The 26,019-nt window shown below is 43.6% G+C and overlaps 2 protein-coding genes across 6 annotated transcripts in view; one reads left to right on the top strand and one right to left on the bottom strand.

The window, feature by feature from the left end:
• Positions 1 to 11,723, top strand: part of LOC135554249 (RNA binding protein fox-1 homolog 2-like) — a 40,703-nt gene extending 28,980 nt beyond the window's left edge. Inside the window, exons 7-13 of one of the 5 annotated variants that reach the window (XM_064986416.1) lie at positions 4,569 to 4,656; positions 4,787 to 4,843; positions 4,976 to 5,120; positions 6,371 to 6,416; positions 7,960 to 8,051; positions 8,337 to 8,475; positions 8,599 to 11,723. In XM_064986416.1, the coding sequence (XP_064842488.1) occupies positions 4,569 to 4,656; positions 4,787 to 4,843; positions 4,976 to 5,120; positions 6,371 to 6,416; positions 7,960 to 8,051; positions 8,337 to 8,475; positions 8,599 to 8,643 (612 nt within the window). In that variant the 3' untranslated portion in view covers positions 8,644 to 11,723. Of the gene's footprint in view, positions 1 to 4,568; positions 4,657 to 4,786; positions 4,844 to 4,975; positions 5,121 to 6,370; positions 6,417 to 6,804; positions 6,848 to 7,959; positions 8,052 to 8,336; positions 8,476 to 8,598 lie in introns of all 5 variants that reach the window. The other 4 variants (XM_064986419.1, XM_064986418.1, XM_064986420.1 and 1 more) reach the window with 4 other exon arrangements.
• Positions 11,724 to 12,494: 771 nt separating this feature from the next.
• On the bottom strand, positions 12,495 to 17,476 carry LOC135554250 (G-protein coupled receptor family C group 5 member D-like). The gene is made up of 4 exons (XM_064986421.1): positions 17,133 to 17,476; positions 14,485 to 15,773; positions 14,143 to 14,198; positions 12,495 to 13,220 (listed from the first exon to the last, which is right to left on the bottom strand). The coding sequence occupies exons 2-4, from the start codon at positions 15,701 to 15,703 to the stop codon at positions 13,122 to 13,124; spliced, it is 1,374 nt and encodes a 457-aa protein (XP_064842493.1). The 5' UTR covers positions 15,704 to 15,773; positions 17,133 to 17,476; the 3' UTR covers positions 12,495 to 13,121.
• Positions 17,477 to 26,019: the final 8,543 nt, after the last annotated feature.

The following is a 26,019-nucleotide window of genomic DNA, read 5'->3' on the forward strand; positions in this document are numbered from 1 at the left end:
CATGACATAAGTATTTGATACATCAGAAAAGCAGAACTTAATACTTGGTACAGAAACCTTTGTTTGCAATTACAGAGTCAGGGTATATGTCCCTCGTGGGGCATATACCCTGACTCTGCTTGCACTGAACGCAAGAGAAGTGACACAATTTCCCTAGTTAATATTGCCTGCGAACATGAATTTGGTCGGGTCGCCCAAATAGTTACATATTGCAGTTTTAAATCCTAATGCACAAAATGTGTCTCGTCTGCTTTCAGGCACACAGAAAGTTGTACAGAAATTACAGTTACCATTTTCAAACACGTCCCATCAGTTATGCTGATTTTAGATGGTACAATAATTAATCAACCCAATCAAGTTGAACTTGCACTTGCACATAGAATGGTAATTCTATGGACATGCTTAGAACACAGTATTGCTTCCTACAACATGGTGTGTTTTTCCATAGAGATCCTATTCAATTACTAGAGGGGCAATTTCATAAGCCCTCAAAGTTCTAAAATGGGGTTAAAATGGCTGCCATATTGGTCAGGGAGAAATCCAAACCAGTCAAATTGGAATTAATGGCTGAGGCATAATCCAGAATTTACATATGCTGGAAAATTAAAGTAATGCATGTGATATATCAGACATTGTGTAATAAATTATTGTTAACATAAAATATTGTGATATAATTATAAATACAGTTTAATGGTTTATACCAATTTTCTGGATAAATATATCATCTAAAATATAAGTATGTAAACCATACATGTTAAAAATGTTTGTTTTCATGGGCAGTTGAGTGCTATTTTATGATATAATATCAGTGCCTGTTTTATTTCCAACTTGTCTAAGTCCTATCAACTGATTTCAGCCAGTGTCTGGCTGTCGATTGACTGCATTGATCGAATGGAATGTTGGCATATTGGCAGTTAATAAAAATACAAACATCTATGGAAACATTCCTCTAAAACTGGCTGGATTGCTAGCTAACAAACATACAGGGCAGATAAATCCTTCAAATTCATTATTTTATGTCAGGGATGGGCACCATGGGGTGGAGATAAAATGTTGCTCTTTTAGAGCTAGTTTACTGCAGTTTTTTTAAAGTGCAATGGGGTGGGGAGAAGATTTTCCAATTTTAGAACAAATTTCATGCAACCCTTTTTAGTGTTAGAGTTAATTATGTGCAATTCTACACATTTTGCCATAAGGTAGAGTTATTTTTACAGTTTTTAATATAATATCTGTGAGACTGACTCGCAAAATCAGTGGGGACCCCGGGCTCTAATTCAACCTTGATTACTATAAGTTTGGATAACTGGCTGCTAGAATAATTTACCAATATAAAAAATGTTAGCTGACATGAGCTACTTTGACTGACAGAAGATGAAAACAGTTGATGCACAACAACATTTTGAAATTGCATCTTGTGTATTCTGCTTCACAATAGTAAGTTGTGACCCCAACTGAGTTGCCCCCCGCCATTAAAAAAAAAAGTATATCCAAGGGCCTTCAAAAAGTGGGGCTGTGGCCACCAGTTTCCCAGTCCTGTTTTACATCTTATCACAGCATTGGCAAACCATAATTGACCAACTCCCTGACCAAAATGGCTCACCTTTATCCTATCATAAAAATATTAATGCCAATTCTAGTATTCTAATTCCTAATTCGATGTGATTTTCTGTGTTCTAAATGTGAACGTATTTGCGCTAAAGTGAATATAATGTATTTCACATTTTGAAACTTCAGGGAGAATCACTCATGGAAACCGATTAACACAGGGGCACAGGCATTTGTGGGGTGGACACGGGCTCACCCACTAGGGAGCCAGGCCCTGCCAGACACACCCAATCAGATTGGTCCTGTTGGCCAATCCAAATTTCTGCAGGCCCACCCACCAATTTCTGGCTATGCCCCTGCATTAACAAAAGGTACAAGATCTATGTCCATTCAGCAGTCATTGTAAGTATATCTGTTACAGGAGTAGGTGAAATTGCAATTGTTTAGAAAAGATAGCTCATCCATCTGTCCATATTTTCTCTTCACAATGATAAGCAGCGTTAATCGTGTTGCTCTTGAAGCTTGAGGATTTTTGAAGATCAAATTGTGAGCAGTAGCAGGGCATCTTATGGAATGCACTTTAAGAGAATACTCAATCAATAAAGTTTATAACAGCAATAACACACCTCTCTGTAGTGAGTGTAGTAATGGGATTAACAACCAGGAGTTAAAGCACACAGAACAGAATGTATGAATGCCTTTATAGAGTAGCCTAATTTCTGAAAAGATAACTATATATAAACACATTGGTATTAACTGGTTGATCCTTTGGTCTGTCTTTTGCTGTCCTTTTAACTTCTCTTCTCTTTGGTTTGGTTTTCCTTTATTGAATGGTGTGTGTGTGTGTGTGTGTATTAGTTTGTGTACTGGTCTTAGTTCGTGACACACAGTAATAATGCCTGGCAGTGTCTCGTGTTATTTGTTTTCTCTCTTTTTTTGGGGTATGAGGATTGCTCTTCTCTCTTCCCTCCATCCTTTGGTACTCTGTCTCTCTATTCCTCCACATATAACTTAGTGAGATTTTTGGGAGAATGGTCACAGAATCTAATTGCTTTTTTTGAATGACGCACCTTGGTATTTGTTATTTTTGTTTTTGAAAAATAATTGTTGATTTTTGTTGTTGCTTATGTAGACGATGTCTCTCTCTTCCTTACACCATCTTCGTTTCCCTGTTTCTGTATGTGGACTGGCTCTGTATCTATCTATCTCTCTCTCTCTTTCTCACCTGCATCCCTCTCCTGAACTCCTTACCTGTCCCATCTGTCTCTGTATGCGTTTGATATGGGAGTGCTGCGATTGTTTTGATTGGTCTCTATGCTGCATCCGACGCTTGCTGATTGGCTGAATTACATTTTTTGGTTCTTTATTCTCACTCTTGGTCATGTGATGCGCCCATATTTGGCTGCGTATAATTTTTGTCTTATAAAATTATTAATTTTGTCCAACAAATGTTTTTTGCACCCCTCTTTCTCTCCCCCTTTTTATGTATTGATGTTGATTTCTTTTTAGGTTAACCCCAACAAGTTTGGTTTCATTTGGGGGCGGATTGGGTTACTTTGGTCCAGTTCTATTGGTACTGCTGTGGGCTTGTGTCCTAAGTTGGGATGGGGTTGAATGTTTATTATTAACCCATGCAGATGTGTTTCTCACTGGTCTCTGTTTGATTTGCATGTTCACCTCTGTGAGATTTATCAAATTGCATTACCTCCCCTGGTATTGACACACCACTAACTATACATAAGGAAATGCATCATTGCCCAGTTATCACACCCAAAATAGAGGTTTATAAATGACCCTGATATGAATGCTGTGATGTAAAAAGATTACCAGCATTAATCTGATTCATTAGGCTGATTTATTCGTTTTATTTTAGTGTCTTCACTCACAGGGACAATTATGTCACCTAATTGAATCATTCAAGGCTGACCATCTCATTTGCAATGAAGGAAAATGAGGTAATTGTCATTTCCATTTGAATGAGGGCTGCAGTGATAGAGTATGACTAGTGGGGTGTTGAAGGTGGCTGAATCCATAATGGCCTTCTAAGTGGAAATTGGTCACATAGAAGTCTCAAAGCTCTCCAATTCGCCAATAGGTCATTAGTAGTTCACAACAAAGTTTGGCATGGCGCGACGGCACACTCAAACTGAAATTGCACGACACAACAGTCATTCTCATAAACCCCAAGAAAGGCGATGGATAACGATTAATGGAGCCTAATATGGCCCTTTGAAGTTCAGTGGGGGGATTAGCCGAGCTAGCAGCCATCTTGATTCAACAGCCGGGCGCAGCACTAGACAGAAATACCCGTCTTTGTTCACACACCTGCATACTGCAAACACATATTATTATTCTCCTGCAGTGCCACGTATCCCAGCTCTTCTCCTCCACCTTATCTCTTCCTTTCTTCTCTTACCCATAAATCTCTCTTCCTCTCACCGCTGGGCTCAACCACTGGCCCTCAGTGTAGCTAGTTGTCTCCACAATGAGTCATCGATTACACTCCTCTTGGGCAGAACACTTTAATTGCATGACTAAGATTCCCCCCTAACAATCCTCCACCCACTCATGTACACACGCGCACACAAACACCGCCAGGGAGAGCAGAGACTACTTCATCATAAGCCATGTTGTCAGCTGTCATAACTGGCTGAGGAGGAGGCAGCCTGGCAGGGAGGAGTTAATGATGTGATGCATCAAACCCACCGCCGTATTGATGAGAATGATCCAGCGATGGTGAATGGGGAGCAGACTGTAACTGTGGCCTCCCTGTATGTGTACACACAATCACCATCTTCTTGGCAAACGGTCTGTTGACCTTAGACAGCAGGAGTGTTATTACCATTGTATTATTCACACAGTCAGAGTTAGATATGCTTTATTTTATGAATTGCTATCACGTGTAAATGTCTAACATTGGTCCACTTGTGTGATTGTCTTTTGTGTCAGTGTTTGTGTGTGTTTCCTCAATTGAATAGAACGGGCCAAACGTTGTGCTCACTGTCCCTCCTCCCGCTCCCCAGGTTAACAATGCCACGGCCAGGGTGATGACCAATAAGAAGATGGTCAGCCCCTACCCCAACGGAGAGGCCCTTAGCACCCTGCCATATGGTAACCAGATGCAAACTACTCCATTAGCCGCATTATGATCCCTAACTAACTGTTAGTCAGCTGCCCGTCTCCCTGTGTATCCCCTATCTATATGAAACCCTCCTGTTTCTGCCTCCTCTCTGCTTCTCAGCAGGATGGAAGCTAAGCCCAATGGTACAGGCCATGTACGGACCAGAGCTCTATGCAGGTAAACCTCGTCTTCCTCTTAGATTTCATGCCCTTCATTTCACCCAAATCCGACTTCATTTAAACATCCCTAATTCATAGTGCCCCCAGGCATTGGATGTTCATACCCTCTCTCTCCTTCCCTCTCCCTCAGTTCCGGGGTTCCCCTACCCTTCTGCGGCAGCGGCAGCCTCCACGGCAGCTGCGTTCCGTGGTGCCCACCTTAGGGGCCGGGGAAGGCCAGTGTACGGCGCTGTGCGTGCCGCGGTGCCGCAGCCTGCCCTCCCTGCCTACCCGGGGTAAGGGATTCAACTACAGAATCCATCCTCTGAACGGACACACTTAACTTGACATTTATATACGTTCCTTCAGTAAATTCAGGACTTTACTATAAATACCAATAAGTGTAATGTCATTAGTTTGTAGTAATAGACACAAACTCTCTCTGAGCATAACAATAATTTGATCCTCTGCGTCACACTGCACACAAAGACCAGACACATTTTCTTCCTATTTTTATATGTTCCAATAATTCCACTAGATTGACTCACAGAGAACCTGTACTGTGTTGCATGTTGCTGGGCTGTGCCAATTGGTTAATGTGGATGCAACTGCGGTGGACTGCAATATTCTGGAGATGCAACTGCAATATTCTGGATTTTTTATTTATTTTAACTAGTGCTGCAGGAAATGTCTCTTCCATATTTAATCCACTACTGGCTGACTTCAAACAAACGACTGGCTGATTTGTCCTCTGTCGGTCCAGGACCTTGTCAATGTAAATGGGCCTCTGTTCCCTCTCCCTGGGGGATGCTGATAGAGGATGGTACCCTATAATACATTCATGTTGATAATATCAGTGGTTCAGCAGTAATGGAAGAAATAAATGGTAGTGTATTTCCTCTGCATGCTGCATGTGTGTGTGAAATAACTGTTCTATCTCTCCTTGTGCGTTCACTTTTCCCCTCAATCATCTCCCTGTTTACTTTCCTCCACACTGGCTTTCATTCCTGCCACTCTGGTCTTGGACCATCTCACTGTACACACTGACCCTTTCATCTCCACTGTCTGCCATCTCCTGTGCTCCTATTCCTCCCTCCTTTGTCCCTCCCCATCTCCTCCCTCCACCCCTCTCTTCACCTGCCATCTCCTCTGTCTGCCATCTCCTCTGCTCCTATTCCTCCCTCCTTTGTCCCTCCCCATCTCCTCCCTCCACCCCTCTCTTCACCTGCCATCTCCTCTGTCTGCCATCTCCTCTGCTCCTATTCCTCCCTCCTTTGTCCCTCCCCATCTCCTCCCTCCACCCCTCTCTTCACCTGCCATCTCCTCTGTCTGCCATCTCCTCTGTTCCTATTCCTCCCTCCTTTGTCCCTCCCCATCTCCTCCCTCCACCCCTCTCTTCACCTGCCATCTCCTCTGTCTGCCATCTCCTCTGTCTGCCATCTCCTCTGTCTGCCATCTCCTCTGTCTGCCATCTCCTCTGTCTGCCATCTCCTCTGTCTGCCATCTCCTCTGTCTGCCATCTCCTCTGTCTGCCTTTCTCTCGTAGCGTGGTGTATCAGGATGGTGGGTTTTATGGAGCTGCAGACTTATACGTAAGTAGATTCCCACTCACACTCCCTCACGACTTTCTCTCCTTTCTCTCTGTGCGTTTCTGCATGTGCATAATTAATTGCGCTGCACAGAGCTGCCCAAATGTGACTGAAAAAACCCGACTGTTTCATGCACACAGCTCCTATGTTGAATTATGCTAATAGTTACACTCTGTACTTTACCATTCCACCGCTGCCTGGGATCACACCTGTGGGTCTGAGTTTTCCCAGAAGACAGACTGTAACAGAGGGTGTTGTAGTCTGGTGTTGTAACACGGGGTTCCAACTTGGATAGCCGGGCCGCTCTGTGTGCGCTTGTGTCAGGGCGCGTGTCTGTCAGTGTGTGTGCGTGTGTCCAGGTTGACAATGGCTGTTTCTGTTCTCTCTATAGAATAGTGTTTCAGGACTCTGTCATTAGTAGCAGATTGCCTCAGGTAGGGTCATTACCAAACACAGTGTGTATTTTTATTATCCCTCTGGTGATTTATGATCTTTTGATGTTGTTTTGTTTTGAAACGGTAACTTGCTTTTCATTTTCCTACTAACTCACTGACATCTGCACAGGTGGATTGTGGGGAAGGGGTTTGTTACTAAGCTACTAAACAGTGTGTGTTTTTTGCCAGTTTGTTCAAAGAGAACCTGGTCCCTGAAAGGGAGACTGCTGGCAGTGATAACATGAAAGGTGGCAGTTGTATTTGTCTTGAAGTCACTGGCAGAGAGCCTCTTATATCATACAAACACCAATGTTCCCAGCACCATTTCTTATGATTGGAAGCTACCACATCCATTATGCTGATTTAACATCCATAGCTGGAACAGGTACAGAGATGAGCTGGAAGATACTCTATCCGTGAAGCAGCGGTGCCCTGTGGGGCTGAAAATAAAGACGAGGAGAACACGGTTTCTTATTACTAAAGCCTGTCCCCAACCCCTTCCCGGTCTCGACTCTTCTCTGAAGCATGCTGATCCACGTCTGCATGCTCTACAGGCATAGGCCTACCTTTTCTCTCTCCCCCTTACCTTCTCTCACAGCCCCCCTCCCTCTATCCTGTCACTAGTTGTACTGCAGGTTTCCAGGGGAATGCTCTGGGTTGTGTTCTGTATGATTAGGTTCAAATGCAGTGGTGTGTTCAAATAGATTTGCATTGAATCGGGGCAAGCATGCTGTCTCAATGCCAGGAGGTGACACTGTGAGTGTGTTTGAGTGTGGCATCTCTATTTTCCCCTTTCTCTTTGTATTATATGCATATGAGAGATCACAACGATAATATGGATGGTTCGTGTAACTGTTACTTATCTTTCTCTATAATTCAGAATCTTTGATATGCTACATTATTGACGATTGTCAACAACCTCCAGTGTAATTATTATGATTTGTTTTTACATTTGTTAATACTTCCATCTTTAACCACAAATGTTCTAAACTTGGTTGTTGTACTGTGATTCTTTAACTCACTCTGCACTTACACAACTCTGCCTCGGTAATGATCCTGTCTACCTCAGCTGTACCATGGTAATAACCTCCATTTGTCCCTCCGTCTCCCAGGGAGGCTATCCTGCCGCTGCCTATCGCTTTGCTCAGCCTACTGCTGTAACCGGGGCAACTGCTGCCGCGGCAGCTGCTGCTTACAGTGACAGGTAAGAATAAAGGAGAATCGTCTGAGGACTCAGAAAGCAGCAGCCTCGAAATGCAATAATGTGGCCAGACCTTTACACAATAACATGCTAGGCTATGACTCAAAGTAGAAATGATTTTAGTTGTGTTTGTTTTGGTGGGTATTTATGATACACGTGATCTTACAAATCTTTTATGTGATTTGTAGTATCTCAGCCTGTCTATGAGTCAGTGCAAGGTGTGTGTTATATTCTCACTGTAACTATGTGCAGCTGAAATGCATATGTGTTGGTATTCCTCTGGGACAGTTATGGGCGAGTGTACACTACAGATCCCTACCACGCTCTAGGTCCTGCTGCAGCTGCCTATGGAGTCGGTGCCATGGTAAGAGCCCCCCAGCCGCAACACTACAACAACAGGCTGGAAACTGAGTTATCTTCACTTTATGTAAATGTAGTTATTTACTCCTCGCACATCTTTTTCACTGCTGTCTGTTGTTTAAAAACAGCTGCATTCTCCTTTCCTTATTTCTAATTTCTCTTTATCTCTCTCCCTTTCTCTCTCCTCCAGGCTAGTTTATATCGGGCTGGATACAGTAGGTTTGCGCCTTACTAAACAGCACTCGCACCATGGAATTCCACATTTCTGAACCTCTTCATTTGGAAAGAGCTCCCCTCCATTTTCTACGGGTGGTAGTATTAACCCATGTGTTTTGGAAAAAGGTCATCCACTCAAGATAAACTCAACTGTAACTCGGCTTGCTTCAACGGTCACACTCAGTGACATAGTAATGGATGAATGAAAACTGCCTATGAATTTCAAGACTGGCATCAATAATTGAAGACAACTGTGGGAAGAACAAGAATGGTTCCATAAAAAACACTATTGGACATGAATGGAGAAATTGCTGCCCACCAGTAACTTTTTACACTACATCACTACAAACCTTTGCTCCTGATAGTCTGTGGTAATAATACTCAAATGTAAAATGCACACATATGTACACAGCTCAATGTGTTAGTACGACATAAAAGTAGGCCATCACTAGCGTGAAATCTTAGGTCCTTTATATGAAACACTACATTGACAACCTGCCCAGTGGTGGACTCCCATCAGTTAAACCATGAACACATCCAAGTTGTTTTTTAAAAGAACCTGTTCAACAAAAAGGCGAATGGCACGAAGAAACGCAAAAGTAGCAAAACGTCCATAATCTGAACTACAAAAGCTGAGCGACGACACAGTTAAATCTAGGTAACAGCTGTTGCTCGGAAAATGATTAGAGAAATCCAAACAGTCTACCATTACACCACCAACCCAACTGTAAAGGACAAAAAACGATAAATGGTGTGAAAATGACAAGGAAAAATAAACAAAATTACTTGTTTTTGTTCTGCATTACCTCAGTTTTTCTTTTCTATAATTATCTATGAAAAAGCATTGCTTAAAGTTATTATATAATGTGGGTGCAATGAAATTACATCCACTATCATCATAATTTTCCCATTTTCCAGTTGATTGATACTGTTATTGCTGGTCTAAGTATTATGATTATGATTCTTACTGTAGTTGAAACTATAATGACACGTCTTTTGATCTGTATCATGTATCCTTACTATTATATACCTACATTGTCTTCATTTTTACTTTTGAGAATATTGTACAACTCATGCCTGCTCAACACAACTCTGTGTACATGTTCTCCTTACTAGACTATATGACGTTACAGGTGTAGCATCAGAATGGTGACGGAACGGGGTAAAAACATTGAAAGTGTCTGGGCATAGCTAACATGATGTAGAAACCAGTCATGCAAGCTGGACCCAGCTATTCACAGATAAGAATGGAATTCTTAGGGGTTTGAGGGAACAAACCAGATGGTAGGAAACATGAGAGTTACAAACACTGCAAGTTGATGTTACTTTTGGTTTCACTATTTTTAATATATATTTTTTGTCAAGTTGACACAAATACAGACACGCGAGAAGTGAAACAACGTAATGTTCACCCAATGCAATCTTCCTCCCTCCTAAGTCTTTGGGAATGTTCTAGTCCAGTATGTATTAAAGTCACTGCCTCAATGCTACTTTAAGGTACAGGAAGTGGGCAACAAAAATATATAAATAGTCTTTGACCTATTATGTATCTCCATATACTCTGAATATGTTATTGCTATTGTTTGTCTTTTGGTTCCAAAGATTCTCTAAAAGCACATTTGTTGGTCAAGTGTACACATTTATTATACTTTTTCTGATTGTTCTTGCTGTTATTTTAGCTCTTTTTCTATTTTATGGTGGGTTCAAAGTGCTCCCTTTCAGTTTGCTGATGGTGGTGTTTTAAAAGCACCGTGTCCTGGGAAATGTCATCTGAAAAGTGGAGAGGGAAGATGGGGGCAAACATGAATTTATTTACATAATTTTATAGCAACAGATTAATAGACTTAAAATCCCCAAAATACATTTGGGAACTGTCACAGTTGGTCTTTTAAAACGGGGCTGCTGAATGTGCCAAGGGGTTTGGATGAAGTGGTCCCAGGCAGATAAATCAGTGGAAAATGTTGGGTTAAATATAACATTTAGGAGTCCACAGTAGACTTGAGAGGGGAATTTGGCATTTTGATACAGAATAAATGTCAGACGAGAGTGAGTGTGATGGTGAAACAAAGTGTTCTATTCCACACCATTTTAAAGAGCTCCCCCCCACATGCCTCCTTTTTCCAGTTGGGAGTGAGTTTGTAGTTCAGGAACAGTTGTAGGGTGGAGGACCCAGGTGAAGAGCTGAGCCATAAACCACCTGTTGACATGATGATTACCATGTTGCTAGCTGTTTTATCAGGGCTGGCAGGGATGCATACAGCTGCATTAGTTATTCTGTTGCGTATTTATGCCATGATATCGTGACAATAAGAATTTTGAACTTCTCTTAAAAAGTATTAAAAGTATCAGTATGCATGTTTCTGTGAGAAGGACGGGGTCAAATGTCATTTCATTTGTTGCATGAATCAAAACAATGTCTATGGAAAGGAGGTTATGTGAAATATGAAGGCAGGATTGAGAGGGGTTTCAACAAAGTCCATTTGAGTTTTTCTAGTTGGGGGGGGAATAATGATATGTACAATACTGCTTGTTTTGTTAAGTTTATGCCTGGGTTATCTATGTTCTTCTGTGGTCATGGTATCATTTGAATTACCAGTTATATCCCTTAGTTCAATTTGAATTTGGAATGTTGAACCCCTGCAGTTTTTCTTTTGAAGTATGTTAAGTAACCAATGATGTTGTCCCACCAGCACAGACTGGACTGTTGTTTCCAATGCCTTGCATTGTAGCACAAGACTGCTCTATGGCACAGCAACTGACCATCCCTCCATAACCTTCCACTTGTTACCCAGCAGTGGAGACTCCCATGTGTCCTCTCACGGCGATCACCTTAGACCCAGCTGTGTGTCTGACTTGCCCCTGCACTGTGCTGAAGTCAACCTAGTGGGAGTTGTTGGACAGGGATTTCATATGAGTTGGAATTGCATGTGACTTTTTAGTTTTCACATGTGCATTGCTAAGCTCATTGATCCAAGTGATATTGTTTTTATTTTCTTCAAGTGGCTTGTGTATTTCTTTTCATTTTTTTTCCATCTTCATGTTTGCCTTCTATTTCCTGTCATTGTTATTGAATGTAAATAATAAACGGTTTGGTTTTTATACTCTTCTTTTCTCAACTTCTTATTTGGGTAAAATGTTTGATAGATTTAGTTGCCATTGATTATTTTTATGTAACCATAGGGTATGGCTTGGTCACACAGTTCATACCTATTGTTCACTAGTAGTAGAGCTGGAGGAAACTATGCCAACTTGAACTCTAAAGTAGCCAATTTTCCCTAACCAATCATTGTGTCTAATCATTGTGTCTAACTAACCATTGTGTCCAAAGTTAATGAATGTGAATGTCTGGGTTGAGCTTGGAGGAAATCTCATATCCCTGTTAATTGCTCTAATGCACAAGAGGCTAATTGCCAATTTGATGACATGCACTTCCAGATGATTGAAGTAGGACTAAGTGAAAGGATTACATTGAGGGCTGTTTGATCAGTGAAACAATAAAGCACATGGATCCACTGAATTATTGAGGTATTGACCCGACAGACCCGCCCATTATGAGATGACCATGATGGCTATAGGCAGGCAGAGTAGAACGTTATATTGCTCTCATGTCATTCCTAGAGCGCTACAGATCTATCATTAATATCAGTGAACTGCTATTTGCATGGGGAAATGACATGATGGAATGCATTTGTTTACATTTGGTGGCTCAATAATGGTATGAACATTGAGGTAAATTGAATCCCACCAACAATAATTCACATCTTGTACAGTGTCACCTAGTGGTGAAAACCGTAGTACCACTCAATCAAGCTTGTGCTTCTTTTTGTGAGAATCAATCAGCCCTCTGCTGTTAGATATGACTAACAAAAATACCTTTTAACATTCCATTTTAATAACACTTTTTCAAACGGCACAATATGCAAAGCATGTGTTCATAAAGTGGGATGTAAAAAAAAAAAAAAATGGCATCCACCTTTACGTAAGATGTTAAGACATGGTGACAAGGGTCTATTTTATCGCTGCCAGGTCCTGTCTCTCCTTCACACATGCCTGGCGCTGCCCCTGCCCATCCCTGCAGTTTGGCACCCTGATACAGACAGATTCACGCCTCCTCCTGCCTGAGACTATTAGACACTGTCTCTGGTGTTTTCAAGTAGCGTGTTGCAAAAACACTCCTGTCACATTAGCTCAGATTCAGTAAGCTCATTCTATCTGGATCCAGCCTGAGTAAAGAAACATTAAATTAATTGATTGGGGCCTTAGTCACCTAATTATGGAAATCATGTTGCAATGCAGGTTCTATACAAGACATATACATTTGTAGCTGAACTTCCAAAACATTTCTGGGCCATGTGAGAGTGCATGTATAAATGCAATTGTATTAGTCACATACACATATATAGCAGATGCTATTGCAGTTGTAACGTTTTTTTACATATGTTAAGCTGTTAGGTTGTCTTTGTGTGTGGGTGTGTGTACATGAAAAGCGAAGCGATCTTAATCAGACAGGCTGTGTCCATAGTATACATCATAGGGCTCGCTGATGTTGGTGGTCTGAGGACGAGGGATGGAGTAATCTTTGTCAGGATCGATTTCCTGAAACACAGACATAGTGAAACTTTAAAACATTAGTGCAGTAAATAATGTCAATTAGTTGTTCAGCATTACATATACATGGCTTGTAATGGCAAGGGTCATGTTCTTTTGTAAGATGTTATTTATCTTTTATGAACAACACAAGACATAAACATTCAAATGACAACATCATACAAACATCAACCGCATCACACCTGCCCAGATCCACTAGCACACACCCCCACTACTTTCCTCCACATGGCCTGAAACTGCACCATTTTGTTTCTCTCCGTAGCCCACGCTCTTTCAATATTGAAATACTACATCATTTGATTTTTCCATTGTGTTAGCAATGGCGAATTGATTGATTTCCACGTTTTTAGTATACGTTTTTTCAAGATGAGTGATGAGAAGAGAATTGTCCATGGAAAACAGAAAGGAAAATGCCGCACACTGCTGCTCACGCTCCCAGGTGATATTTATTTATAACAATGTTTCAACCCTTAAGTTTTCATCGGGCATCCATGTAAAGTACCTGGATGTGCGTATGTTGTTCAGTTTTTGTTAGAGAATCATCCAAATGACCGGGTATCTCACTACACCCCCATGTGCCATGTCTTGAAATATGCAGACAGACAGATTAAAAGTACATTTACATTGTAATACTTCTGACAGCCAACTTTCTAGCTCCGCCCACAACTTCTGGACTTAATAGCATTCCCAGAAGGGATGGATTATTGAGTCTGTTAGTTTTACACTTAAAACATGACTCTACACTTGTGCTGTAGAATTTGTGAATTGTGTCTCTTGTAAAATACAATTCTATAAATTATCTTATACTGGATTAAGTATGTATTTTTGTTAGTTATTCTTTGTTACAACATGCTGATTCTCGTTTCTATAATCACCCAGTAAGCCCAGAGCCATTTTGACGCCTACTCACTGTCATTGAGAATCCAGACTCATATGGTGATTGGAAAACGGGGTCTTGTTTTCTGCCTGGTGAAGAGAACACGATACAGTGACTCAATTATCTGCAGATTCCATACAGTGAGTATTAAAGTGACAGATTGTGTAATTAACCTCTTATGTCACATTTTATTCATTGGATCTAGTCCATATATAATGTAGCTTCCATGCTAACTTATTAGTACTGTACCACCAGTCCATTTTCTGTGTTTCTAATGTTATGTTGCTGATTAACTAAACGTAGACATGCAGTACAGTACATTTCCCTGCTTTACTCCTTTCCAGTGCTACTGTTTCTCACTTCTCCGTTCCTCACCGTCGTTCTCAAAGCTTCTGTTCTCCCTCCCTTCTTTCGGGCTCCCCAGCCCTGGCAGGTTGGCGTTGGGACTGGTCCATCCACCAAAGTCTAGGGGGCCCTCCTTGGAGCTGGCCTCCCACCTGCAGAGGAGAACCACTTGGGCTAGTCCGTGGCCCAGCAGCAGGACCCAGCCGTTGGCCACCAGGGCTATACTCAGCACCGGGTCATCCCACTGCGGCCGCCGGCCCATCTCCATGTTACCCCGGGTCAGCAGGGCGATCCACACCACCCAGATGGCAGCTGACAGCAGCAGGGTGAGACAGAGCAGCGCGGCCTGGACCTGGCTCTGTCGGTGGCTGCCCCCGCTGTAGCTGTAGGTGAGACAGGAGCGGCAGAGGCACCACAGGGAGAGGACCAGGCCGGCGGCCAGCAGAACCAGCACGTAGATGAGCAACATGACAAACTCCCCCTGGGAGTACTGGCAGGGCTGGCCGTCCCGCAGCAGCACGATGATCAGCCACTCTGTAGCGATGACCACCTGGAGGGTGGAGAGGGCCAGAGCCAACCCAGCCTCCCCCCAGCCCCGGGCTACAGAGAAGCCCAGCAGGGCCAGGCAGCGAGCCAGCAGGCAGGAGAAAGCCAGGGAGAACAGCACCCCGAACAGGAAGAGGCGCGTGGGGCATGTCTGGGTGGTGAGGCGGATGACGAAGGCAAAGGTCAGGGCGAAGACCCCCGCCGTGCTGAGCAGGAACAGAGCCATGGAAGCTACGCTCCCCCCGATGCCCCTGCGCTGGCGGGACGACACACACATCCACAGGGTCCAGAACAGCAGCCCCACCAGCAGCCCTGAACTGACCACAAAACCCAGTGAGGCCAGGCTCTCCACTACGATACCCCACGCCGCCTGACGGTCACACAGGTAGGAGTACACAGGGTCCAGATCCGCCCCACACCCCAGGATTGCATCCTGGGAAGTGGAGTTTGAGGAAGAGTTGCGTTGGAGGAAGGAAGTGGTGCCTCGGTTGATAGTGGTTTTTACAGTGGGATTGTTAGTGGTGGTATTGGGGATAGCATTAGAGCTAGTGGCAGCACTGGGAGGGATGGTTTGGTTGAGGCTGCTGGCATTCAGTGTGGTCTGACATGTGCTGGGAAGTGGGACATTGAATAGTAGGATGAGAAAAATAGATTTGTGTATCTGGAATGGAAAGACCATCCTTTTGTTTTGTTTTGTCTGCATGTTGTTGTATCCTTCCTCTCTGGTTTTCCTTTTTGATGGTATACTCCCTGCTCAGATGGGCCTTTGCTACCTGGAAAAAGTAGCATACATGAGAGCATGTATTTTTAACTCTGAATATCTTTATTTATAGAGCATAGCGGTATTTAGGACAATCAAATAAATTAAGGTGCTTTTGAATAAAGATGAGAGAGAGAGAGAGAGAGAGAGAGAGAGAGAGCAGCCAGAGGGAAGGGAGCAGCCAGACATGCCAGGACAGGGAAATAACTTTGTGTACAAGGTAAGAATAGAAGAATTAGGAGTGATTTAATTAGGAACAGGTTCTTGATACTCTACATCAGGGATGGACAACTTGGGGCCACAGAAAATCTGAACTCATCATGAGGGGTCGCAGTTGCTCGAGGTCTGCGTACCCACATTGTTTTACAGATCATTTCCTGCAATTCTACACATTTTGCCATAGGGTGGAGAGAAATGTTTAGATAGCTGGCCACAAAACTAACTTGGGGATCTAAAAAATGTTATCTGACATGGGCTAATTGACTGACTGTCAGTGCTTTATATGCCAAGAGAATAACTGCTGATGCACAACCACCTTTCGAAATTGCACCTTGTATATTCCACTATTTTAACTCGCAGCAGTAAGTTGAAACCCCAACTGATTTCGTAATAAATCATAAATAAATTGTGACGTCCCGTTGCCCATCCCTGCTCTCCCACAGAGGACAAATATAGACTACATTAACTCATAAAGTCAGGTGAAACCAGGAAAGACGGCAATAGGGAGTGAGCGTGACAGTGAAATATAAATGCAAGGGGGGTTGACACACTGAGATTGAAGTGAGAGGGAGTGAGAGAAAGAAGCCAGAGATAGACTCTCCTGATAGTTGATTGTCACTTCCTCTAGTTCATAGCAGAGCCCTTGTTTCAGTGTCAGAGATTCAAATATGACATTTAATATGCTTATCGCTGGATAAATATGGCCCTGGCCACTTTATATAACCCTTAAGGATAACTCTGTTTTGCACAGAGGGCAGGAGATAAAACCTCTAAAAGTCACTAAAACATCTCTATCAAGTCTATCTTTACTGATTATTTAAGGAACATGTTTATGTGGTTGGTCATTTGTTACATAACATAAACAAATATTGAATCAAACAATTGTTTTGAATGTTTTTCCATTGATTGGGTCGTTGAATTGGTTGACAGTAACAACAGTCTAAACAATAATGATTAATCGTCATCCAACAACAGGAGACATGAAGGCATCGCTGCCTCAACTGCTTACTTTTAATCTTGTGAGCAACATTTTTACTTTAAAACAACAAACTCTTCCTGTGGCAAAACAGGTGGCAAAAAAAATTGGTAGGTTTTACCTCCATTCAAGCTACAACTTTCAAACTAACAAAGAATAGTAACATTAATTATTTACCCTTTATCCTGAGGCTTCAGTGCATCCACCTCTGTGGTCGGAGGTTATTTATGATCCTACTTGTAGTTCCACTTGAGATTTGCAATAAACTCTCAGCAGATGCATCAGTAGACAGTCATCTATGTATGAACGCGCCTCCTGACTCAAGGATGTTCCCATATCTTCCACAGGCAGAGCAAGAGGGAGGGAAAGCAGGAAGAGGGGAATGAGAGAGGGAGTCAATTATTTTTGGAAACGAAAGATGATGGGGTTTTTTTTCCACCTCATCCACATTTACATCTAGTGGTGAAGCGATGGGAGAGAAGTTTGGACTGACCCACCCCTGACTTCCCCTCCTCTCACTCTCTTTTTCTTAGTCTATCTCACAAAACAGCAAAGTATAGGTGGGGCTTGAATCCCTGGAGGCTATGGAACAGGCACTGACATACACACACACACAAACACACACACACACACACACACACACACACACACACACACACACACACACACACACACACACACACACACACACACACACACACACACACACACACACACACACACACACACACACACACACACACACACACACACACACACACACACACACACACACACACACACACACACACACACACACAAAATTAAGGAAATGCTAAGGTTGAACATCTATCTATGAGAGTTGACCACATGATTGGAAATGATATGCATAGGCAAAGATCTGAATGCAATGTCATCACAAATAATCACACTGCTGGTTGCTATGTTAAAAAGAGAGAGGTGAGAGGGAGGGTTTCCACTAGTTACTACAACCACAAACTCAAAATGGGCTATTCATTCAAACAAAAATGTGCTTTTTGGTTTTAATTTAAGGTTAGGTTTAGACACAAGTGTGGTTAGGATTAAGGTTAGGTTCAAAATCATGGTTTATTACTTTGTGTCTGTAGTAACTAGTGACAACCGAGGAGGAGGAAGGAGAAGGCTGAATAACACAACTGACTCATCTAACTGTCCCTGAGACTAACAGTAACCACTTAGACATAACCCCACAACACTGATACCCCTCAGGGAGGGAGAATGCCTTCCAATGGGTCTCTGTATGAACAAGCCCGTGCTGAGCTCCTGGGATCAAGTCTGTACAGGCAAGGACGTTCTGTAAGGTGTGTGTAAATGGAGCAGAGTGGATCAACACTGAAGCTTTCATAGAGACAGACACACAGGTCGGGATAGTTTGTCTGTTCACAGTATAGGATTTCCATAAGCTTCAGGGACCTAGGAGAAGAATATACAGTATCAGCAGACTATCAAGAGTTACTAAATACATATTAAAACACAGACTGACCTATGAACACAGGGCATCAACCAATACAACGTAGCAACACAAATGCCAAAGACTGTGAAATAAAGGATTTGATTTCGCCATCCTTTCGTGTGCTAAGGGATTGTAACACCCAGGACATTGTCTGGGATATTCCAAGAGTGGCATACTGTATTATTCTTACTCAATATTTGTGGTTGGTATGTCATGGAAATGAGACATTGTTGTCTCAACTGGTGACAGTTGGATGTGTTTCTGAGATAAGGACATGTACAGTATGTTTGGGAAAAACCTAACATAGTAACCGGTTGTGAGAAATATATACAGTACCAGTCAAAAGTTTGGACACACCTACTCATTCAAGGGTTTTTCTTTATTTTTACTATTTTCTACAATAATAGTGAAGACACCAAAACTATGAACTAACACATGGAATCATGTAGTAACAAAAAAGTGTTAAATAAATCCAAATCTATTTTAGATTCTTCAAAGTAACCACGTTTTGCCTTGATGACAGCTTTGAACACTCTTGGCATTCTCTCAACCAGCTTCATGAGAAATGCTTTTCCAACAGTCTTGAAGGAGTTCCCACATATACTGAGCACTTGTTAGCTGCTTTTCCTTCACTCTGCTGTCCAACTCATCCAAAGCCATCTCAAATTGGGTTGAGGTCGTGTGATTATGGAGGCCAGGTCATCTGATGCAGCACTCCATCCATCTCCTTGGTCAAATAGCCCTTAAACAGCCTGGAGGTGTGTTTGGGGTCAAGGTCCTGTTGAAAAACAAATGATAGCCCCACTAAGCGCAAACCAGATGGGATGGGATTTCACTGCAGAATACTGTGGTAGCCATGCTGGTTAAGTGTGCCTTGAATTCTAAATAAATCAGAGACAGTGTCATCAGCAAAGCACCACCACACCTCCTCCTCCATGCTTCACGGTGGGAACCACATACATGGAAATCATCTGTTTACGTTTTCCGGTTCCGGGTTGGAGCGAGCGGTCGCATCTACACTTCGGTCCGCAGGTAGTATAACTTTTCATTACATTTCATTATAGTACAACGGTTTGATTTGTCTAATCTTAGCAACTTCTTCTTAGCTAGCTACATAGCCGTCTTTGTATCAAAGATAATTGCGTAATTATCGTATTTCGTCATCCTAACGTACCTGCCCAGCAGCTAGCTAACGTCCACTAGCACTGTAGAAACTATTACACTCAACGACTCGATTAGTGTAGTGTTAGCTAGCTACATAGTTGTCTTTGCTGTCTTCGTATCCAAGGTAATTGTGTAGTTTAGAGTGTGTAGACTTAGAGTGATTATCTTATTTACCGAGGTTAGCTAGCCAGCTACTTGTCGTCCTTAACGTAGGAGTTACTGCTAGCTAGCTAGCCAACAGCTAGCCAACGTCTTCCGATTTGAACTTCAACAACCCGGTCAACATTCCGCCTCGCTCCACAGGTAGTATCACATTTTCATTTCACTTCATTACAGTACAACGGTTTGATTTGTTTGATCGTAGCTAGCTAGCTACATAGCCGTCTTTGTATCTAAGACAATTGTGTAGTCTGGAGCGATTTTCTAGGTTAGCTAGCCAGCTATTGTCGTTCTTTTAACGTAACATTACGTAATCAACACTGCTAGCTAGCCAGCTAGCCCCCGAATAGCAGCACTGTAGAAACTATTACACTCGACGGAACGACTTGATTAGTGTAGTGTCAACAACGTAGCCACTGCCAGCTAGCCTACTCCAGCAGTACTGTATAATTTCAATCATTTTAGTCAATAAGATTCTTGCTACGTAAGCTTAACGTTCTGAACATTCGATAAGTGTAGTCCACTTGTCATTCCAATCTCCTTTGCATTAGCGTAGCCTCTTCTGTAGCCTGTCAACTATGTGTCTATCTATCCCTGTTCTCCCCTCTCTGCACAGACCATACAAACGCTCCACACCGCGTGGCCGCGGCCACCCTAATCTGGTGGTCCCAGCGCGCACGACCCACGTGGAGTTCCAGGTCTCCGGTAGCCTCTGGAACTGCCGATCTGCGGCCAACAAGGCAGAGTTCATCTCAGCCTATGCCTCCCTCCAGTCCCTCGACTTCTTGGCACTGACGGAAACATGGATCACCACAGACAACACTGCTACTCCTACTGCTCTCTCTTCGTCCGCCCACGTGTTCTCGCACACCCCGAGAGCTTCTGGTCAGCGGGGTGGTGGCACCGGGATCCTCATCTCTCCCAAGTGGTCATTCTCTCTTTCTCCCCTTACCCATCTGTCTATCGCCTCCTTTGAATTCCATGCTGTCACAGTTACCAGCCCTTTCAAGCTTAACATCCTTATTATTTATCGCCCTCCAGGTTCCCTCGGAGAGTTCATCAATGAGCTTGATGCCTTGATAAGCTCCTTTCCTGAGGACGGCTCACCTCTCACAGTCCTGGGCGACTTTAACCTCCCCACGTCTACCTTTGACTCATTCCTCTCTGCCTCCTTCTTTCCACTCCTCTCCTCTTTTGACCTCACCCTCTCACCTTCCCCCCCTACTCACAAGGTAGGCAATACGCTCGACCTCATCTTTACTAGATGCTGTTCTTCCACTAACCTCATTGTAACTCCCCTCCAAGTCTCCGACCACTACCTTGTATCCTTTTCCCTCTCGCTCTCATCCAACACTTCCCACACTGCCCCTACTCGGATGGTATCGCGCCGTCCCAACCTTCGCTCTCTCTCCCCCCGCTACTCTCTCCTCTTCCATCCTATCATCTCTTCCCTCTGCTCATACCTTCTCCAACCTATCTCCTGATTCTGCCTCCTCAACCCTCCTCTCTTCCCTTTCTGCATCCTTTGACTCTCTATGTCCCCTATCCTCCAGGCCGGCTCGGTCCTCCCCTCCCGCTCCGTGGCTCGACGACTCATTGCGAGCTCACAGAACAGTGCTCCGGGCAGCCGAGCGGAAATGGAGGAAAACTCGCCTCCCTGCGGACCTGGCATCCTTTCACTCCCTCCTCTCTACATTTTCCTCCTCTGTCTCTGCTGCTAAAGCCACTTTCTTCCACTCTAAATTCCAAGCATCTGCCTCTAACCCTAGGAAGCTCTTTGCCACCTTCTCCTCCCTCCTGAATCCTCCTCCCCCTCCCCCCCCTCCTCCCTCTCTGCAGATGACTTCGTCAACCATTTTGAAAAGAAGGTCGACGACATCCGATCCTCGTTTGCTAAGTCAAACGACACCGCTGGTTCTGATCACACTGCCCTACCCTGTGCTCTGACCTCCTTCTCCCCTCTCTCACCAGATGAAATCTCGCTTCTTGTGACGGCCGGCCGCCCAACAACCTGCCCGCTTGACCCTATCCCCTCCTCTCTTCTCCAGACCATTTCCGGAGACCTTCTCCCTTACCTCACCTCGCTCATCAACTCATCCCTGACCGCTGGCTACGTCCCTTCCGTCTTCAAGAGAGCGAGAGTTGCACCCCTTCTGAAAAAACCTACACTCGATCCCTCCGATGTCAACAACTACAGACCAGTATCCCTTCTTTCTTTTCTCTCCAAAACTCTTGAACGTGCCGTCCTTGGCCAGCTCTCCCGCTATCTCTCTCAGAATGACCTTCTTGATCCAAATCAGTCAGGTTTCAAGACTAGTCATTCAACTGAGACTGCTCTTCTCTGTATCACGGAGGCGCTCCGCACTGCTAAAGCTAACTCTCTCTCCTCTGCTCTCATCCTTCTAGACCTATCGGCTGCCTTCGACACTGTGAACCATCAGATCCTCCTCTCCACCCTCTCCGAGTTGGTTATCTCCGGCGCGGCCCACGCTTGGATTGCGTCCTACCTGACAGGTCGCTCCTACCAGGTGGCGTGGCGAGAATCTGTCTCCTCGCCACGCGCTCTCACCACTGGTGTCCCCCAGGGCTCTGTTCTAGGCCCTCTCCTATTCTCGCTATACACCAAGTCACTTGGCTCTGTCATAACCTCACATGGTCTCTCCTATCATTGCTATGCAGACGACACACAATTAATCTTCTCCTTTCCCCCTTCTGATGACCAGGTGGCGAATCGCATCTCTGCATGTCTGGCAGACATATCAGTGTGGATGACGGATCACCACCTCAAGCTGAACCTCGGCAAGACGGAGCTGCTCTTCCTCCCGGGGAAGGACTGCCCGTTCCATGATCTCGCCATCACGGTTGACAACTCCATTGTGTCCTCCTCCCAGAGCGCTAAGAACCTTGGCGTGATCCTGGACAACACCCTGTCGTTCTCAACTAACATCAAGGCGGTGGCCCGTTCCTGTAGGTTCATGCTCTACAACATCCGCAGAGTACGACCCTGCCTCACACAGGAAGCGGCGCAGGTCCTAATCCAGGCACTTGTCATCTCCCGTCTGGATTACTGCAACTCGCTGTTGGCTGGGCTCCCTGCCTGTGCCATTAAACCCCTACAACTCATCCAGAACACCGCAGCCCGTCTGGTGTTCAACCTTCCCAAGTTCTCTCACGTCACCCCGCTCCTCCGCTCTCTCCACTGGCTTCCAGTTGAAGCTCGCATCCGCTACAAGACCATGGTGCTTGCCTACGGAGCTGTGAGGGGAACGGCACCGCAGTACCTCCAGGCTCTGATCAGGCCCTACACCCAAACAAGGGCACTGCGTTCATCCACCTCTGGCCTGCTCGCCTCCCTACCACTGAGGAAGTACAGTTCCCGCTCAGCCCAGTCAAAACTGTTCGCTGCTCTGGCCCCCCAATGGTGGAACAAACTCCCTCACGACGCCAGGAGAGCGGAGTCAATCACCACCTTCCGGAGACACCTGAAACCCCACCTCTTCAAGGAATACCTAGGATAGGATAAAGCAATCCTCCTCACCCCCCCTTAAATGATTTAGATGCACTATTGTAAAGTGGCTGTTCCACTGATGTCAGAAGGTGAATTCACCAATTTGTAAGTCGCTCTGGATAAGAGCGTCTGCTAAATGACTTAAATGTAAATGTAAATGTACTCTGCGTCTCACAAAGACACGGCGGTCAGAACCAAAAATCTCAAATTTGGACTCATCTGACCAAAGGACAGATTTCCACCTGTCTAATATCCATTACTTGTGTTTCTTGGCCCAAGAAAGTATCTTCTTCTTATTGGTGTCCTTTATTAGTGGTTTCTTTGCAGCAATTCAACCAAGAAGGCCTGATTCATGCAGTCTCCTCTGAACAGTTGATGTTGAGATGTGTCTGTTACTTGAACTCGGTGAAGCATTTATTTGGGCTGCAATCTGAGGTGCAGTTAACTGTACTGAATTAATCCTCTGCAGCAGAGGAAACTCTGGGTCTTCCTTTCCTGTGGCGGTCCTCATGAGAGCCAGTTTCATCATAGCGCTTGATGGTTTTTGCAACTGCACTTGAAGAAACCTTCAAAGTTCTTGACATTTTCCATATTGACTGACCTTCATGTCTTAAAGTAATGATGGACTGTCGTTTCTCTTTGCTTATTTGAGCTGTTCTTGCCATAATATGGACTTGGTATTTTACCAAATAGGGCTATCTTCTGTATACCACCCCTACCTTGTCACAACACAACTGATTGGCTCAAACGCATTAAGAAGGAAAGCAGTTAATTGAAATGCATTCCAGGTGACAACAACATGACGTTGGTTGAAGGAATACCAAGAGTGTGCAAAGCTGTCATCAAGGCAAAGGGAGGTTACTTTGAGAATCTCAAATATAAAATAGATTTTGATTTGTTTAACACTTTTTTTAGTTACTACATGATTCCATATGTGTTATTTCATCGTATTGATGTCTTCACTATTTTTCTACAATGTAAAACATAGTAAAAATAAAGCAAAATCCTTGAACGAGTCGGTGTGTACAAACAATTGATTGGTACTGTACATTTGTTAAAGTTTCAAACTACAGTCTGCTATGGTGGAGCAATGTAGAACAAAATATGGTTGAATTATATGCTTATGAATGTTCATTAAAAGAATGTCAGTTATTAATTAAAAGTATAACATACTCAGATTTTCATTTTATACCCCATCATGGAAGGGGTTGTATTTTCTCATATTTTCTCAGAGATGACAGAAGGACAACATGAGTATTGAAAATAAAAACTTTAATGTATCTATCAGGACATACAATCACACATAAACATTCCGTCATATAAATGTGTTTGTAACACATCAACATATTTATATTGTGTTTGGTAGCATACCGTACACTAAGAAGGGGGCGGTGTTGTAGCACCACAGGGATAACAGGGAATGCCTTCACCATACTGGTCTATGACAAAGCATCACACACCCTCCTCCCGGGATCCCTTTCGTTTCCTGTGTGTTCACAGTAGCACGCCTTATCAACAGCAAGTTAAAAAAACACCATGCAAAAAAGAGATTGGGGTAAAAAAAAGGGAGGGTAACGAAGATAGAGGTTGCATTGGAAACAGAGACATATTTACAGTTCTGTGGTAGACTATAAGCAAGTACAAGCTAGTCATAGCTAGTTTTTTGCTTGCGCCCATTTCTGTGGTTGATGGTTCACAGAGGAATTGGGGGACGAACGGGATCTGAGTGGTTCCAAAAGGATAGAGGGAAGGGGGAGTCGAGGTAAGCTAATGTAGAGAGGGGTGGGGGTGGTCTTGTCTTATCACATCAAGTATCTCTTATGTCCTGTATAAAATACAGTATAATACTATTATATGATAATAATAAAAATAAACAGTTCAGTGTTCCGTCTGCTCACCGTATGTGGTCTTTCAGGCCGCAGTGCCTGACCACAACAGACTTAAGAACAGCGTGGAGTGACGAGATGACTTTAGGGGGATGGCCAGTCGCCTTATGGTGGCGCGCCAGACTAACACAGAAGGAAAGGGTCAAGAACGTAGAGGTTAAGGGAAAGCAGGAGGCAGTAGTCTTAGATGATTCCATATTTGGCCAGATCACTGAGCTCCATGTCGCCATAGGCCTCCCATGGGCAGACCACTGCTATGTCTAGAGAGAATGAGAGAGGGAGAAATAAGTACTATTGATTGTCCAGTTGATGAAAAAGGACAAGAAACACTTGTTGGTTGTCTTGATTGTCGATATACAGAAGTATACAGATATACAGTGCCTTCAGAAGTAATTCCACATTTTGTTGTGTTACAGCCTGAATTGAACATGGATTAAAACACACAATACCCCATAATGTCAAAGTGGAATTATGTTTTGCACATTTTTTACAAATTAATTAAAAATTCAAATCTGAAATGTCTTGAGTCAATACATTTTCTTGGATGGACTCACTCTGTGTGCAATAATAGTGTTGAACATAATTTTTAAATGACTACCTCATTTCTGTACCCCACACATAACATTATCTGTATGGTCCCTCAGTCGAACAGTGAATTTCAAACTCAGATTCAACTTCAAAGACCAGGGATGTTTTCCGATTCCTCATCACAAAGGGCACCTATAAAATAATAAAAGCAGACATTGAGTATCCCTTTGAGCATAGTGAAGTTATTAATTTAACTTTGGATGGTGTATCAATACACCCAGTCTTTACAAATATACAGGCGTCCTTCCTAACTCAGTTGCCGGAGAGGAAGGAAACCGCTCAGGGATT

This window comes from Oncorhynchus masou, chromosome 14, assembly GCF_036934945.1.
Source record: "Oncorhynchus masou masou isolate Uvic2021 chromosome 14, UVic_Omas_1.1, whole genome shotgun sequence".
Classification (NCBI taxonomy): domain Eukaryota; kingdom Metazoa; phylum Chordata; class Actinopteri; order Salmoniformes; family Salmonidae; genus Oncorhynchus; species Oncorhynchus masou.

Bases quoted from the DNA above. Each gene is read 5' to 3' on its own strand.
- LOC135554250 (XM_064986421.1), bottom strand. From the start codon at position 15,703: ATGCAGACAAAACAAAACAAAAGGATGGTCTTTCCATTCCAGATACAC. The intron at 14,199-14,484 runs GTGAGGAACGGA...TCTCTTCACCAG, and splicing joins CAGAAGCTTTGAGAACGACG to GCAGAAAACAAGACCCCGTT. The intron at 13,221-14,142 runs GTGAGTAGGCGT...TCTGTGTTTCAG, and splicing joins AGTCTGGATTCTCAATGACA to GAAATCGATCCTGACAAAGA.